At 40.7% G+C, this 18,857-nt stretch overlaps 1 protein-coding gene across 1 annotated transcript; it reads right to left on the minus strand.

The window, feature by feature from the left end:
* Positions 1-608: 608 nt before the first annotated feature.
* SEC62 (SEC62 preprotein translocation factor) lies at positions 609-18,246 on the minus strand. Its single transcript, XM_075761609.1, has 8 exons — positions 18,153-18,246; positions 9,789-9,897; positions 9,293-9,398; positions 6,926-7,136; positions 5,325-5,417; positions 3,750-3,810; positions 2,750-2,869; positions 609-2,186 (listed from the first exon to the last, which is right to left on the minus strand). Exons 1-8 carry the CDS (start codon positions 18,186-18,188, stop codon positions 1,720-1,722), a joined length of 1,203 nt encoding a protein of 400 aa, XP_075617724.1. The 5' UTR covers positions 18,189-18,246; the 3' UTR covers positions 609-1,719.
* Between the last annotated feature and the right edge of the window lie 611 nt (positions 18,247-18,857).

Below are 18,857 nucleotides of genomic sequence, written 5' to 3' on the forward strand. Positions count from 1 at the left end.
CCCCTGTGCGAGCAAAGCGTAAAGAGTGTCTTACACAGCTGTGGAATGAGCGAAAGGCAGCTATTGGTGAAGATGCTTTGTCGTCACGTAAAATGCATCTCAGCAAGGGACTGAAGGCAGCAACAGGACTTTGTTAGCTATTTTAATCAGGGGTAACACACGTGTCCAGGAGTCAATTCGTTTAAGTAATGAGTCTTTTAATTTTTTGCTATTATTTAAAAAATGATCCAATTTGTTTCCTTATGGAGTAAAGATTCAGATTTAAGAAGCAAGTACACCATATCCAGAAATTGTATGTCAACGCATCCATTACGATGCATGTATTTGCACAATCTGAAAAATTAGTATCTTCATCCAAAATGCCAATGCTGGAAGGAAGGGGACAGGAAAAAAATTCTCCAAGTCAGTTATTACAGCATCAATCTTACCCTTATCTTCTCTGAATGGGTTCAGGAAACGATCAAACCTATAGTTACTGGTAAAGTCATCTTGAGGAATGATGCCAAGTCGTAACTTCTTGAATGTTCAGTTAACCAAAATGTACAGTACAACCTCAAACGAGCAGCGGAAGGGGATGCGTAACAGAAACTGCACAAACTACTCCAAGATATTTATAAACAAATTATTAATGGTCACTTCATATTAGCTTTGAGTTACCCACGTTTCTGAACAGATGAAGACTCTCCTTCCTCGTCAGTTTAAAAAGTATTCCAGTTACAGAATACAGAAGGTTTTAACATTAAGGCATACATACAGCTATGTTGTTTGCTTTCATTTAATAAAGATCAATTTACTCAAATACATGGAATGTTGGCACAAAACTAAAGCTCTTGTGGAACAGCTACCAATCATACACAAATATTCCGTGAGGTCCTCTTGACTTGCATTTCTCTGATAGATACACCACAAAATGGCTTTAATAATACAAACTGGATCAAATCTCTAAATAATAAGTAGCAGTTAAAGTAAATGGTTTGCTTTATTTGTAAATTATGTACAGAATACATTTTTTTTAATTAAGATGGAGCAGAAGAAAGAAAACAGCCATGATTTCCAAACGGCGCTGCTTCCTTCACCTGCTGGAGATGACATCTTTCTCTGAACCAGATGTACAAAACCAGTTTGGATTTCCTCAGTTGCTGGCACACAGTCTGGAGAAAGAGTGAACACTGCAGCCAAATTCAGCGCTACCAGCTTTTTATATTTTCAGCAAAATACTTCTGCTAAAACTAGTTTTCTTAGGAAAGTTTTCACAATCTTTTGAAAGTAAAATCAAGAAAAATACCAAGACGACTGTGGGCTAAGAAGGGCATGACCTAACCAGCTATCAAATGAGTATAACTAGGAATAATCTGAGATTTGGTCATTTGACTTTTACCTGTTTTACAAAAGCAAGTTTGAGAAGCTGAATGAATTGACCAGTTATGCAAGTACCAGAAAACTATGTTTTTCAGTATGTTTGAGGACGATCTGGGCAATCTATCAATCAATAGAAAACTTGTCAGATTGATAAAACTTCTGTGAATGGATATTAATGATTAACATAGTACCAAGTAATCAAGTTAATGGTTAAAAAAATGAAGGAACTAGATATAAAACTGTTTGGTAACATGTGTATTTCAGCAAACAGAGATGCTACTGTATGGTCTATGTTTTGGTGATCAGCCAACGAAGAAAATCCAACCATTTGCACATACTTAGTCCCAAAACCACAGTGAGTTATGATTTTTCATGTGAAGGCCTACTTTCGGTATCTTCCTCCTCTTCCTCTTCACAATCCCCTTCATCTGTTTGCTGTTCCAGTTCCTCTTTTGTGATCATTTCAAAGTCGTTTCCATTTCCGCTACTGTGCTGGGACCTGTCGTCTTCACGCCTGTCACTGTCAGTGTCTGAATGTCGCTCTCCTCCTGAGCCGTCTGTTCCCGAGTTCCTTGTTGCTTCTGTTTTCCCATCATCTTCTTCCTTCTTCTCGCTATCTGATTTTTCCTCGCTGTCATATTTTTGCTGCTTTTTGGATTCTGATTTTTCCTCTTTCTTTAAGTCTGCTTTTGGTCCTTTGTATTCGTGTGTGTACAGGGGCCTGAAGGAGTCAATGAATCCCACGTCTGCTGTAAGATTTGGCAGAAACCAGAAGTGATGCCTTCCTCCAGTGATGAGCCAGATGATAAGAAAGAGGATGCAGCGAGCTGTATAAAAAAGGAAAAGAAAAATTTGAGGTTCTATGATAAACATCCCCACTGTGCAACTACGGTGTAAGAAATACTCACTACTAACACATACTCAAAGCTGAGGACAGGGGTGACCTGGGGGGAAATCTCTCATTCTGCAATAGCATCGCGGAAGAGTTTGTTTTACCATGTCTTCTCCACCCCGTTAACCACGCATCTTATCTCCAATTTCGCTCTTTAGCCCCTCAGCCAAAGAAAGCTTTAAAATCCTGGTTACGCCATTCTCCCCACTGAATCTGTTCGTATGTTCAGTTCTTGGGTTTGCTTTGCCCTTTTTTTTTTTTTGGCAGTAACCAAATCTCCACTATAGAGGAAACACACACAGGTGACACCAGCTTGTTCGTTATTTCTTTCTTTCCTTCTTTCTGTGGCACGCCTGACACCCAGTGGCTACGAGGGACATCGGCAGATGGAATCTGGCTTTTAACAACAACGTCACGCATCCCAGACCATGTTTAAGAAGCAGACTGTGGTCCTGCCTTTCTACACCTCCTGTTAAAAAGAGGATGACCGACACTCACCAACGGCAAGAAGAAGAATACTGGCGACAAAACAGCCCGCGCCTACGCTGAGGTAATAAACACCAACACGCATTTCTGCTGGCCAGAGTGGGAACAGAGTTGCAGCTATAACAGCAATCACTAAATAGAAAAGTAAGAAGAAAAGCATGAGAAACACAATTAGTTTTTCCTGGTACATGTATAAAGGTTCTAGGCTTACCATTTATTCAAGGTTTTGGCTAAGCATAGTATGAGCTACTGATAGTATTTTAGGCCTTGAGTGAAACCTAGTCTAGATTCACTGCTCCTGTTTTCTGACTGGGCAGAGAGACACCACATGCAGCAACTCTAAGTCGCTGTGCTTAGTCAGCAGAGCACAGCAAGCCCCTAGAGGAGACGGCAGGAGCAAACGGGTGAGCAGGGAGCTGCCAAGAACCAGCAGGGTGGCCCCAGGGACCGGTCACAGGCCTGAAATGGCCGCAAGGGAGGGCACGGATTCTCAGGAAAGATGCTTCTCTCAGGGCGAGGAAGCTGGACAGCACAGGTCAGGGGTGTCAGATCAGCAGTACATTGTATGATCTGCTAGCTCGCTGACATCAGGTAACATCAATACTAACTTAGATTAAAAATCAGCTGATTGGGCTTACCCTACAGAAATACAAGTTCTAGGGTCAGAAAGGTATCATTCATAGTGTAAAATAATTCCTTCAACGTCTTTCACATTTTTATACAACCCACATTTGCCTATTGGGCAACTTACTCATCAGCTTAAAGCAATGAAAATAAACAGCTTGCAAACTTGTGCAAGTTCTGATATGTTTCAGGTTTGGTTTGTTTTAAACATGCATAGCCCCTCCATTCTGAGATCAAAATTAATGTAATATGATTGGTATCAAATCATGCTGAAACTGAAGAGCAACAGCTTTGTCCAGAAAGAAGACAAACCTCCCCAAGTACAGACAGGCCTGTTGATACTATGCCTGCATTTATAACATGCTCACTAATATCTGCTCTTACTTACCAAGTACAAGTCCCATGGCAAAAGTTTTAAAGTGAACAGGGTCATAGATCCACACATACACCTACAACAGAAATAATGTGGTTTTCACCTGGAAAACAACCTCTCTGAGACATGATTTCATTTATACCCTCATCCAAACGCTCACTGCCATGCTATAATACTCGGTGCTGAGCAAATGGCCCTGTGGTCAGTACTGCATAGGGGCAGTGCTTTGTAGGCAGGGCTTTACTTTGAGCAGGACTTGAAATAGGTTTCTGCCAGTGAAAGAAGAGCAAAAGGAGACAGACAGACAGCAAAGGGGCTGCAGGCCTGCATGCCCACACCGACTACCTTAGCTATGTGCCGATTATAATCCAAGCCTCACAGCAACTGCGCTGCTGAGGCAGGGCACGAGGCAGAGCTGGGCAGTGCGCTGGTGGTGCTGGAGGCTCCCAGCTGGGAGGGGAAGAAGGAAGGGAAGGAATTGCCATGCTGTGTGAGAAAAATAGTGGAAATCTCAGACTGGATCTCTCAAAGAATTACTTCATGAAAGAAGCTGTATTCAGAGTAACTGATGTGAAATCCTGGGGAAAACAATCAGACAGTAAAACCGATAGGGAAATGAAAGATTCGGAAATATCACTGAATCAAGGTTTGTTTTTATTCTGTTGTGCGGCATGAAGCAAAAAAGAAACTGTAAAAAAGTTAATTTCTTAGGTCGACCAAGTGGAAACAAAAAATACTTTCGGCTGTGAAGAGATTTCCTTAAGAGAAAAAAACCCAGACTGAACACGTGGACCAAAGCAACCAGCTGAAGTGCTTGTTTCAGCTTCAGTCCCATTAGGTGGCCTCAGATAACTATAACTGTGCCCTCTGTTCCACAGTGCACTGTTATCTAAATGTCTGCAGTTGCAACACTCAGTACCAAATGTTTGTGCAAGAACTGTGCATCCATTTGAATCAGATTTGCTTAACCTTATTAAAAAAAAGAAACTTCTTGGTAAAGTGCAGCATTTTCTTAACTAGAAAAATAGGTGTTTTTTTTTTCTTACCAAACTGAACAGTTTGAATCTTAGTGATTAACTGTGAAAAGAAGCTGCTGATGACAAGAAACCAGCAACCCTTGTATCACATGAGTTAATATGAACTACCATGAGGACACCTCAGAGGCAGTAATGCAGTTTCTCAGTGTGATGCAACAAGGAATATTTGATATTCTCCTTCTCACAGGATGTGAAAGCTGACTATGTGCAGGTGTAGCTCTGCTGCCAGTCAACTGCTCTGTGAGCCCAAACAAGCTGAAGATCATGACGGGTGACTGGGCAATAAGATAGTGTGCAGTACTCAGTGTTTAAGTGCAAAATAACGAAGAAAAGCAAAAAATGGCTCTAATGTAAGTACTCAAAGATGGGCTCTAAATCAGCTATTACTTAAGAAAGATCTTGAGAAAAAACTGATGTTTCAATCAGCCACCACATTGCCATTAATTTTTCTTTCAACATGTTATGAAAGAGTTTGCAGAAATCCAGGAAATTAACCTATTAGCTGACACTAGTATACTGACACTAAAAGTTAGAAAGTACCCATAAATCTTACCTCATTTCCATCCAAGAAAACTTGGTCTTCATGTGGCTCAAGTTTAAATTTCCTCTTAGTTTCCTTTTTCTTGGGTGTGCCTGGGGTCTCATCCTGAGGAAAAAATAAAATTAAAAAAAATGATTAAGAGGTTTTTAATTCCTAGTGTTTTAATATATTGAGTCTTATAACTTTACACAAACCTAAGATCACATTCACACTTTTTTTTTAAAGTTGCTTTATTTCCTCCTGTTCTCATTTATTACCAACTGAGTACGTTAAAAAATAAAGGAAAATTGTAAGGAAAGAGAAATTTTATTTTTAGTCAGTGTCTAAGGACTACACTGTGACTTCAGGATTACATCGTGTCTTCAAATGCACAGCAAAGCTACGCTGATATTAACTGGAAGCCTGCAAAAAGATCACGAACAGGGTACAACACTTCATAACCACTAACTTCATTAGAATTATTTGGTACCCTGGTGCATATTTACCACCTGGGCATCCTGTCAGAATGAGTTTCTGCCTGGTTATTCTCTATCCTCCTCAACCTCTTCTTGGACCTTGTGCTTCCTCTTTCCTGTTTCCTTCTCTTTGTGTATTTCTTTGTTTGAAATTAACTTTCTGATTTTTGTCCTGTTATTCAAGTTACTACCCGCTGGTTTATATAATCCACTAAAATATCAGTTCAATAAATAATGATTAGTTTAAAAATTAACATCACATTTAATAATGTAACTCTGCAGATGACAGGGAATTGGAGTGGTTCATAACTTTCCTAATTAGCATTTTAAAGTACCTCGAGTTAGGTAATCTTATACTGGCTTCTATGTTTAGACTGCCAGCAAGATTGTTTTGTTTAGAATTCTTTTATTAGCCATGTAGCCTTCTTCTGAGATCTAGAACTCTGTACAAAGACTATACCTCTCACTAAACGTGCCACTACTTCACTTAGGAGCATCTGGAACAATAACAACTTTTGAGCACTATCCTGCTAACTCTCACTGGATTCATACCACTGTATATAGAAGAAAAAGCACATCCCTTCATCAGGTTTCTCCTGCAGATTCCTAACATTTTCATTTAGGAGTTCTGTTCTGCTAATAAAAGAAATCAGGAGTGAACACGTGAACATGCACATGAAAATCTGTACAGTAACAACAGTTTGAACTTTACAGGAAGTAAATCAGAAGTCTGTGCAAACCAGGCATTATGCAGATTAGTCACGGAGCTGTCACACACAAACCCACCCACTACTGCAGAGTTATTTACAAGCACCAAGTATCAAATATTACATTCCAAACATTCTTATTACCAAACGCTGCAGAATTGGGCTTCTTTCACATGTGCAGCCACACTGTTTTGAGATGTTAGGCCACATGCGTATGTGTCACTATGCTAACGCACACTCGCACAAAGCATCAGTGCCCGCTGCAGCTGAAGAGAAGTCGTTTTCAATTTAGTGGTGAGGTACACAAAGACCCAACCGAAGCCTCTTTTTTGATATGGACCAAAATCAGAACATCTCCAAAGTTTTTTTTCTTTATGCCAATATAACCTTAACAATTAACTAATGCATACTCTGTTACAGGTTTGTGTCTTCTCTTGCAAGTAGTACTGACCTTCTTACACTCCTCTTTTTCACCATCCTTTTTCTTTTCCTTTTCTTTCTCCTTCTTAGTTTTTTCATCTTTGCCACTTTCCTTCTTGCTCTTTTTCTCCTCTTCTTTCCCACTCTCAGCCTTTCCTTTTTCCTTTTCTTTCTTGGTATCCTTGTCAGGTTTCATTTTCATCACTTTTAATGCTCGATGAAAGAACTGTTTTTTCAGGAGTCTTAAAATGAAAAAAGTTAAAGGATACATTTAAGTGTGGCTGCCATAGTAACATTTACACTCAATTATGTTATTAGATACCAGTCTAGATTATCTAATATAATCATGAATAGCATGACTGAAGGACAGAGACCAACATCATCTGCTCTATTTACAAAGAAATAAACCAGACCTAATTATCCTGTGTCTCACCTCTTGCTTTGCTCTTTTTTAATATCTGTTCAAAACTGGGTAAAACCCATACTTTTCCGTGGCAGCATTTTGCATAGATACAAATGGATACACAAGATGTAGGATAGAGGAAGCCACCAGGTCAATTTAATTATCTTTCCCATTAATGCAACTCCAACCAAGACTTATTTTCAAGTTCATGTGAATGTATTTCATAGCAAAAATAAGGAAGTGGACATATGGCTTATCAAGCTCCTTGGTAAGAGGTGTGTGATGAATAAAATCACCCTCCTGGTGGTACATATGGAAGCATTCCATTCATACCAGCTACAAACAAACCTTACAGCAAGTATATCTGTGGCCAGCGGGGCACCAGGAAGTAGTATTTGGTAGTTTTAAGGCTGTCACCAACAGTAATGTCCTTGAAAGGATCACAGCCAAATTCAAAATAGGAAGAGCAGTACAGAATACTGCTCTTCAGACTGAGAGGAAGCAGCGGGGTGTCAAATCCAAGCACTGAAAATCCTGGTCCTACGCTTCAAACTGATTTGTCTGTGGTTTCTTTCATCACCTGCTGCAGCCCAAATCCTTATGCTGGACTGCTCGTTGAATTAGGAAAACTCGCTAAAGAGAGAGGTCATTCTACCAACTCAACTTACGTGCATGCTGACTATCAGGCAAAGTTGTTTCAGGTATATAAAAAAACCTTCCTTCAGACAATTGTTGACATGGATTCCCCTTCTAGCAACAGAAAATCACTTGTTTGTGAGAAACTACCTTTCTTCACAGCTGGGAGTTTCGGGGGCTCAGGTACTGAGCAGCCCACAGGACAGGTCTAGCCTGCAGGACAGCTCTTTCACTTGCAGGAGCTACCTCTGATGGAATATAAAGCGACGGGACTGTGCAAGACCCCTTGCTCGGAGCATGGAGCACAGTATCAGTGCGGCCAACAGCCAGGTCCTGAAGTGGGACAGACCGTGACCTAACTAATGAAGCCCAGATTGCTTGCTGATTCCTGACTTGGTAACCCTCCATAGATCTGCTGAACAAAGCATTATTGATGTAGCTTATCTGTGACAAATGCCCTCAAGAGAAAAGTTAGTGAACTTAGATCAATACCTAAGTGTACTGGGAAACCTTAAGTATTGGAGTAAAATCAGTGCCAGAGAATAGAGGGTTGCACTGATTTTCTCCGCACACTACGCAGGCATTCTTTACGCTGCTGGAGCTGAAGGACTTAAACTGTCATCTCGTCCGATGTTTTCGTAACTGAAGAACAAACGCACAGACTCCTACCTCAGTCCAAAGACTGTGGAAGGGAAAACTTATTTTTCTGCTTGCGTTAAAGTAATGCTTTTTATCCTAAACTTTCTTGAAGATTAAAATTCAAACACAGAATCAGCCCTGCCTCAGCCCTGGAACTGGAAGAATCTCATCTTGCTGGATGGCTATCTAAAAGAGGCCAGGGAAAAAAAAAAAAAAGACTATTAGCCACATTCTTCATTTCTAAGTAGGTTTCGAAAAGCTCTCCAAGTGGAGACAGTCCCCTTAACCCTATGAGTATGCCCCAAACGAGGTATATCAAAATACACCATTCACCTAAACAAGCAGCAGAGACAAAAAGACCTCAAAGTCCAGCTTCTACCATGATAGCAGACCAGATCCACGGGAAGGAGAGATTTGCGAGCTCTGACACTACTAACTTAAAATAGCTATCAAATTTGGGGAAATCCTTTTGTTCATCTTGCTGCCTCAAGCAGCACTATGAAAGCATGAGAGTTTTGAGAATAAAGATGATAAAACTATGTTGCGTCTATTTCTGGTGTGACACCCTCAAATGCAGTAATAAATTACAATCATTATTTTTATATATGACCACAAATGTTTTAGAATGCACAAAGCCTAAGTGAAATTCATTCCTAAATAACTAAGACATCTTGATAACTATACTTATTAATAAAATCGATGAATTAGGCTAGGTCATACCTGTTGCAGTAATCAACTACAGACTCCCGGGTTGTAAATAAAGCCTCTTCTCCTTTCTTTGCCTTTGCCCATTTAGAATCCAGGAGGCAATCCACAGCTTTTGAGGCTACAGGGAAAAATGGAAGTAAAAATGCATTAAAATTAATGACATTTATTTTAAAATTTAGTCTACATCTCTTGAACCACACCAACCAGTCAGTTCTGGTGATGCTACACATGCTCTCAATCTTTAGAGTAAGACTAGCCGCTATTTGGAAATACATTACTCTAGACAACTATACACCTTTAAATCACAGAGTGAAAAGTTTATTGTGTTTACTTCAGGCTGATAAGATTAATTTTATGACTATCTAATGCCCAGTTAACTTTTCAAAACCAATCTGTAAGATCAGTACTTACTAGATAAAGCACTAATAATAAAAATAAAACACACACACCCCCCTAAGTACGATGTTAGACGAAAAAAGTTTCATTCTCTGGTTAAAAATAACCCTACCAATAAAATAATCAACTCGGTGGCCCATCATGTTGGTGGATTTTGTTGGACAGTTGAAACGTAAGTATTTAGCAACAGCCTTCTCCTCTTTGAACGGCTCACCAACCTCCTGCAATAATAAAAGTGCAAAATTAATAGTTTTAAACACATGGGAAAGACACTCATTTGGGCTCAAAAATTAAATATTGCAAGGTCCTCATTATTGTATGGCAATACATAAATAACAAACAACATGTAAAAGATGTGAAAATAGGTCAAGTCATTTTTCCCCATAACTTTCTGTCTACATAAAGCAAAGAGGCAGGAATTCTGAAATTAGATGATCCAAAGGTAACGACTATGAACCTACTTAACAGCTCTGCAAAAAAAAGGCAAGCTAAAGGAGGAAGCAAGAGGAAAGCCCTGGGCACACAGAAAGCTGCTGCAGGCACACAAGCTTGGATGAAAACAGTTGTGAAGCTGTGAGCAAAGAGCAACAACAGAGTGAGGAATGAGCATGTGTGAAATGACAGCAACGCAGGTGTACTGACAGAATACAAAGCAGCTTGAATTTCCTATGAAGGAGGAAAAAAACATGTTGAAAAGAAGTTGAAAGATTTGGCTACAAAATTTCAGTACCACTGCACAACTACAAAATGACTTAAACTTCAGAGTACCATTGAAGAGACTCTTCCAATCTAGAGACTAGGAACATCAGCACGAAGCAGGATGAAGTATGTGAACATCAAACAGCAGTTATACAAAAAGGAAGCCCTTAGTCTGCACACGTTCATAAATTCTGTACATTTACCAACTTGCAGAGAGGAAGCAGAATTCAAAGATGTGTAAGACAGAAGGATGAAGATGGGCCTTTTCAATTACGTAAAATTAAGACCTAATATTTGTAAGCAGGAAAGGAAGACCTTTCTAATGTTCCTGCTTCAAAAAAACATATCTGAAACAAACAGTTGGTATATCACACTGACTCATGCAAACTTCCTCAAAATTCCTTTCTGTAAGAGTTCTTTTAATCAGTAATGTGTAATTCTCCAAATCGTCCTGCTACTCACAGATCAATAACAGGGAAACACCAGGACATCTTTTCAGCCTGGCAGTACCTCTTCTGTACCTATTCTTGTCATACCAACCAAAGGAACAGATTACAGAAGCCACAAAACAGATTGGTGATTTACAGGAATACACAGAATTCAAAGATTCTATTTAAAGACATAATGTTTTCTAAAGGTCAATAAACATATACCACCTCCATTACCGCTTTTAAGATGTATAATCATAATACCACAAGAAGCATGTTAAGTGGAAATGCAAGGCCAAATAGATGTTGTTAGACCAAAATAAAAACTTCAGGTGGTGAGAGTTGTTAATTTTCAACAGTTTGCACAGCTAACATTCAAAATCAACTGGTTAATGAATCTTCCTTCTAGAGGAGATTGTTGCTTTTCCTATCTGAGGACAATTTTTCTAAAGAGAATTCTACAGACATAAGATATCCAAATGCCAAAAGCACTCTGTAGTTTGTTAGTTCTGAGATTACTGACATTTTTTAAAGCCTAAATTCTTTATATGTATGCAGAAATATGCTCTCATACTCACCAGTTATTTTAAAAACATGTGCCTAAATTAAGCCAGATGATCCTAACAGTCCTCATATAGATTAACTCTTTTTCTGTGCTCAATCTTTTTTTTTCCGATTTAAAAAATCAGTACAGAACATCAGATAACTGAAGGAAAAATATCCACTAACTGGCAGTGCATGTATGCACATAATTTTATGCTGTGGTTTGATGTCCCCATATATGGTACAGTTGTACCAGTAATTGTAAATCACTGATGATACTACCAAGTTTGGCACCAAAACAGATTTGGTTTGAAAGCAACAAAATGAGTTACAATGCATTTAAAGAAAATGAGTGAACACGTACCAACGTTACCATGTGGCACGTGTAAGGTACCATGGAGACTGACAGTTGACTACATGCGGCAATTGTGTTTCAAAATAATGCTTTTCTAGTATTTCTTACCAGCAAATTAAACTTAGAACAACAATTCATGGGGCAAATTTTCTTCGTCACAGCACAGACAGTAAAACAGTCAGAGAAGTTACAGATAGTCACATCAGTGTTAATTCCTCTGCTAGGATTTTTTTTTTTTCTTCATAAAATATTTATGATTCTGCTAGGTCATGTGATGTGCTATACAGGCAGTGGTTGGCACCAGGAGATTTTTTTTTAAAATTATTATTTATTGCTCCTTACCATCTATTGCTCTGTCCTTTTCTGTGGGATAGTTTCATAACATCCCAAACAAAAAAGCTTCCCTGTGAGAGAGACTGCCACAGTTTAACCGAGCTCATTCTGAGACTTTCCCCTGCATTTAATTCCCATTTTCTCATGCTATTTTCATCTCTTTATTTGCAGACTCAGGCTTCCATTAAAATATTAAAACATATGACTGACAGAAAATAATACTACATTTCATCATAAAGTGAAATCAACAAAAGCACTGAAAATGTCAGTATCCTAAGCGTAACTTTTTAAAGATGCAGTTCAACTGATCTTTATGTTCAGTGGTAAATACAGCCAAAACCCAGGCATTTTAAGCCTCCTTATAGGTTTAGAAAAAATTACACAAATGAATCAAGGGGTAGTTCTCAATAAATTATAAAGCTTTAAAACAGAGGAAGCAGCCTTAAAAAGCATACAAAAGCTTCCTGACATTTAAAGTTTGCTTTTATAGGAAAGACTGAAAGATTCAAGTACTATCTCAGGCAATGTATTTCTGGACTGTTGTAAAATGTCTTCTCAATTAAAATTCTATGATTCAACTGTTTTCAATTAATAAAAAATAGGATAGTGTGAAGCTTCCGAGCACTTCAGATCTACATTTTGTTTTAGACCATTGCATTTTACATATTGAAACAACCATGCTGTCATTAGACAGCATGTAAAATTTAGAGATTTATGATCCCTGGTAATTTACAAACTCTGGAAGAATGCCATTAAAAATAAAATCAAACCCAATTACTTATTTATCTAGACAGAAGAACTCCATCTACAGGAAGACAGGAAAAGCAGTGCTCCATGTACCTACTAACTAGAAATACACTGACATTTTGGGTTTTTTTTAAGAATAATTCTCAAGCATTCCTATCAAAATTATGCTCTATATGAATTCATAAAACAACATTGAGATTTTCAGTCCCTGGAACCTTCCAGACCCACTGAAGTGAAAGGAAAACCCTAATCAAATTATTTTTTTACTATTATCTCCCAAATCAAAATATAGCACGGTGCATTCTGAACCTCCTTCAATACACTGATGTAGTTCCCAGTTAATTCAACCTCCAGCTGGGGGTGCAGCAGCAGAGAGGCCTGTATGCATTAAAAATAAAAACATCTGAACCGAGCTATTAAACCCAGTGTGACCATGAGCTTCCTTCTCCCTCCCACCTCTACCTAAGTATGACTTAGGTTCTCTCACTCCTGGACCCACTCAATGGATGTCAAAGGGCCAGAGCGTATTTGTGGTTTCACATTTCGCTCCCCCCACGCCTCCCTATCCTTTGCATCACACTTGCGAGAAGACAGGTACGACCCAAGACAGGATGATTTCTTTCCACTACACTGTAATGTAAACAAGGTTTCTGGAAAATCAGAAGAGTAAATGATTACTATCACTAACAAGTTATTTCATGTGCAGACAAACGCATTACAAGGATTTATGCTCCTCTGTTTTAAAGGGGCATCAACATTCTTTGATTTTAATAACATGAATCTCTAGTTTATTTCTTTGCTCTTCCATCTGAGAACTTAGATGTTCAGAACACCATCCCTCACAGAAGACTTCTGAAGCCAAATAGTTTATACAGTTTTCAGATAAGGAAAAGAAGAAATTTAAGCACATTTGCCATGTGCAGCCTGTTTTTCAAGCTGAGAGGCTATGTCAACAATGACACTATGTCATTTTTGGAACACATGTTCCATTCTTCACACCTCTGTGTTATTGTCTCTGAAGATGGTCTGAGCACATCAAAACTTGGGCTGAATCACAAGATTATCTTTTTCCTTTCCCTGTTGACTCTCAGGACCTTAGACCAGAAGATGTTCTGCAGCAGGGGAGCGGGTACTCCTCATCTATTCAGCTGAAACACCTATACTTTGCCTAAAATAAATCAAGGTGCAGTAGGACACATTAGGGTCTTATGAGTTGCTCTTAGGACTCCATCCATATTTTCTTCAGTGACTAATAAACATAAAATTGTCCAACTCTTGCACTGATGACCAGTACATGGATTGCCCGAGGTCTCTTAAAAGAAACTGCGGCAGAACCATGCAGAGAAACCAGTTCTTCTGGATTACCGTGGCTGCATGCTAGCTACAAAACAATAACTTTTCTTTACAGAAAAAGATTAATAGTTTTTTTTTTTTTGTCGTATAAGTATCCTATAAAAATAGAAGTATTTGTTTTCTTCCTCCTTTCTTTTCAGCCATCACTAAATTGTTTGAGCAAAAGCTGTAAACATACAGAGTTCTAAAAGACGTTAAAAGAGCAATGTACAGTACTTTGAAGCCAAAACACGTCAGCTTCAGTCCTTTTCCAAACCTATGCCAGTTGGTTTGACTTTTTCCCTTCCCATCTCCAAAAACGTAACTCAGATTTTCAAAAGACATTAATTCTTGTTTTAATGACAAGTGAGGCTGCTACTTCTAATTCTTATTTTTCTGTGGTGTCCCACCTCAATCTTTGTTCCGTTCTCCTCTATCACCTGATACCACTCACTTTCAAAGAAGTCATTTAGCCATTCTCCTTTGTTAACATCCCACTCAGCTTTACTAGAATTTTTGAGAAAATAAAGACAAACAAGCAAGCTGGATTAAAATCTGCGTTACTGGAAAACCATTGCATTGGCATTTCTGAAGATCCTTTCCATACTCATTCACAAAAAACTGTAGCACAGGAAGCAGCAATACAGCTGTTGCACATTTTCCTTCCAGCAGAGCCTAAATCAAGACGTGACAGAACTATAGGCTGCAACAGTAAATAATGACTAGTAGATGTCCTTTATCAAGAGAATCTCAAAGCTTGAAACCAGTGATTCAAGAGAAAAAAAAAGTCAACACGGAAAGTACATGCCATTAATGGCACGTACACAGCATTGATGCCACCTCACCCATCAATTTACAGTGAGACATTTGCCTAAGAACTGTTTTCTCTATTCATAAGAACAGTATTTATATGCATTAACATTTCTAGAGCTGAGGACGCAGCACCAAGGTGCTATGCAAGTGCTATTAATTGCAACGCAAAGATAAACAAAACTTCACATGTGTGGAATAAAACCACGCACAATGGAATCCGGCCAATGTAATTAAAACTTAATGCCTACTTAACAGTCAAATTGCAGACCTGCCAACAAAGTGCCACGTGTTACCCAGCTGAATGCTTGTCAGAGTAACCAACTCTGAAGATTTTGTGCTTAAGTGAATATTTCAGGATACATATGGAACCACATTTTTTCTCCCAAGAAATGAACTAGCTTTGATCAGGTTGCTGGAGTAACAGGCATTCAAAGACATCTCCCATCTTTTCATATGTATCTGTCTAAAGAAAAAAAAATATTAAACTAGGCATTAGAAAACATATGTTGTTTTTCTTTTAATAAGTTTTTTATATACATTAAGCATTCTTGATTTCAGAAATTTGAATCATATGGGAGCCCACTGGCTTGAGCAATCTGCATCCTACAGTCCAGTCTCTCTACTGCATGGCCGAAGTAATTTCCATGTTAATTACAGTTAAATTACCATCAGGAATGACACTTTGAAAACTTTACCTCTAAAATGTCTTTATTCAAATTTCTGAAGTTAAGATTTCTGCAACTTCCGTAACTTTCAGCTTGTTGCCAGAGGAAGAGTCTAAGCTATGCAATACAGATTGGGCAATGTGTCTTTTTGTGAAAATGCTTTCTATAAAACGCATCCTTCCTGTTACCACTTTCGATAGAAAACACAGAAAGTAGGCTTGACAGAACTTTGAACTATTTTATCAAGACTTTTTCATTTCTCATCTCGTGTAGCTAGCTGACCTAACTACCATGATTCCAATTTTGATGGCAGACGTAAAATCCTATAAAAAATATTCAGAACCCCGGTTCTGTAGACATAGTATTTGTAATTTAACTTCATTACATCAGCCTCTTCCACAGCCAAATAAACTGTCTCCACCCAAGAACCTTACATTTGTCAAGAAATACAGCTCTACTTAATGACAATGGGGTATTCAAATGTCAGACTTGCATACAGTATGATAGTCTTTTTATTAAGGGGTACACATCATCCTAAAATAAGTACGCACTTCTAAAGCACCTGAAACACCTACAAACAAAAATCCCACGCTTCATTTTAAGAGAAGAAACTTGCAGCATTATCCTGAAACGTGACAATCATACTGTAACTATGCCAATAAAGCTTAAACCCCCTCCCCCAAAACAACTACCAAGAAAAATACATGCAGTTCTATTCACTGACTAATTAAGAACACCCTTCGGGCATTCAACAGTATTCTTTGTTCCTTGTCTTGTCCTCCCATTGTTGTTGACATACACTAGGAAACTACTAAGATGCAATACACATTTATCTGCATAATTATATCACAAATTTAGGCCACAATCTTAAACCTTAAGTGTTAACACCCAGACATCGATTTAATTACTAACAATCCGGGAAATACTTTTACTGCTAACAGGCTGGAAATTAAGCATGTGCTTAAGTGCCTGCAAGACCACAGCCTTGGGTATTATACAAAACATTAAATTATGTTTAATTTGGTTTTGATGGATGCTCTATTGAGCTGTTGTCATCCTTAGTAAGGGACAGTCTATAACGATTATGAAAAGAGAGTAATTCTGTAATGTTTTACGATAATTCATTGAATACCCACAACTGATACGGCTTGCTTAACAAAATTTTGATTAACTACCCTTTGCCTTTCTCCCTCCTCTCCCCACCCCAGTAATTTGAATTAAAGGAGAAAAAAGGACCCATTACAAGTACAGGCACATCTCTGTCTTCTTGGGGGAAGGAAAAGTGGGCTGGGAAGGGAAAGGATGAGAAAGGAAAGAGGGCAAGCAAGCAGAAAGATGACATATGAACTGTACATTGATTTCTCTCATTATCTCCACTTACAGCAGAGCAACAAATCGCAAACAAACACTATTTAGGCTTAGCGTTAATAATACATAACAGTAACAGGCATTATAGTAACAGATGCTGTAACTATGCCTAAAACATGCATTAAAAACTCCGTAAAACTCACTGTTAAAGTTATATATTGAGAAGTCACTTTGAGGTAAGTGAAAATACCTAAGCAGTCTTCACTTTGGCTTTAAGTGACACCATATAATTATCACTACATTTCAATGTGATCTCAAAGCTGATTAGGTCTATTTTTAGATGCTGCTGTTTGTTTATGTCTTCTAAAAACAAATTTCCTTTCCTTACCACATCATTTCCTGGCTGGGGCACGTTAGTTTTTAAGATGCTTACACCATCTGTCCCATGTCTCTTGCTTACAAATCACTGGAACAGACACACTGGGTGTCAGCTCCTGGCTAAGGTGGCTGCTCACCTGCGTGTTTTCTGTGTTGCTATACCACATTAAGCTATTGTTCATCATTAGGAATGGAATGAGATCCTAAGTATAAAACAGCGATTAAAAACAGGTAACAGCTGGAAATCTCACTCTCTGGTCATCGAGAAAGACGATAGACTTGTGAGGGAGCTGACCCCATAAGGACAGAACCGCCAGGCCCTTGGATAAATGGGAGGCCAGGGGTAACGGATGGGCGGGGTACCCCGCCGGCCGTCCCTCAGCCCCCGCCGGGGCCGGCAGAGTCAGCGACACCCCCGAAACGCTCCTGCCCGCGCTTTTCCGCCGCGCAGCGGGCTCCAGCTTTTCTCAGTATTTACTAAGATTTACGAGTTTGCTAGAAAATTCTGAGGAAAACCTGTCCCTCCGGTGCCAGCCCGGGCTTTTATCGAGCGCCGGTGCGGCGCTCCTCCCGCGCTCCCCGCGCCTGCGGGGCTCCCGTTGCCCCGGCGGCGGCCGAGACGAGGGCGCTTCCCTCAGCGCCGGCTCCCGCGGGCCGCCCGAGCTCACGGCACCGCCTGCCGCCGCCTCCTCGCAACGGCGTCGGGGCGGGGAGGCCGCAGAACCGGGGTGTGTGGGGGGGAAGCCCCTCTGAGGGGTGATGGGGCCGCCTGGTGCAGCCTGCCCGGTGGGCCCGGGCCGCCCTGAGGACGGGGAGGGGGACCTGCTGCCTGGGGAGGGGGCGTGGGCCGGGCAGGGAGAGAGAGGCTCGGCTACCTGGATCCGCTTCCTATGCCTCCGCCGCTCCGCCATGTTGTCCCCGTCTGCTCCGCCGGTGACGTGGGCCGGGGGGGGGGGGGGGGGGGGCGCTGGCGGCCTCGCGAGAAGCGGCGGGAGCCGGCGGAGGGGCGGGAAGGCCGCGCCCCCTCAGCCCCTCACCGCGCCCGGCGGCGGCGGAGGGTCCGCCCCGCCTCAGCGCCGCAGCCCGCCTCCACGGCCGCGCCTCTCCTCAGGCCCCTCGGCGGGAGGTGCCGAGCTCTGAGGGAAAGTCGGCTCGCTGCATCCCCGCGCCGGGCCTCCGTTTTGGTGGGCCGCCCCGGTTCGAAGGCATCGGTGTCCGGGCGAGGGGCCTGGCTGGGCCCCCATGGGACTGTCAGGCCTCCCTGCAGCAGTCTGGTTAATGAGAAACTCCCCGCGGGGGAGACGCAGCCTCTCCTGCTCTTGTGCCCGGGCCTCACCCCGCGGTGCTTAGGCCCCATCGTCTAAAGTCCAACTCCCAAATCGGTACTGAGGCCTCTCGCCGCCCGGTTCCCTCACAGACAGACTGAGCGTTAAGGCCTACCCAAGACAAGAGGCAGCGTTCCAGCCACCATCTGGCCATGTCGGCCACAGGCTGGACAAAGCCAATGTCACCCATTGTCACCCAGAGGAGTCACTGGGTATCTGAAGAGCTGGGCCGTCCCGCTGGAATAAAGGTGCTCC

This window comes from Balearica regulorum, chromosome 9, assembly GCF_011004875.1.
Source record: "Balearica regulorum gibbericeps isolate bBalReg1 chromosome 9, bBalReg1.pri, whole genome shotgun sequence".
In the NCBI taxonomy this organism is placed as follows: domain Eukaryota; kingdom Metazoa; phylum Chordata; class Aves; order Gruiformes; family Gruidae; genus Balearica; species Balearica regulorum.

Coding starts and splice junctions, on each gene's coding strand:
- SEC62 (XM_075761609.1), bottom strand. CDS start 18,188: ATGGCGGAGCGGCGGAGGCATAGGAAGCGGATCCAG. Junction 9,399..9,788: donor CCGAGTTGATTATTTTATTG/GTAGGGTTATTT, acceptor TTTTCCCTGTAG/CCTCAAAAGCTGTGGATTGC. Junction 3,811..5,324: donor TTTTCTTGGATGGAAATGAG/GTAAGATTTATG, acceptor TTTCTGTTGTAG/GTGTATGTGTGGATCTATGA.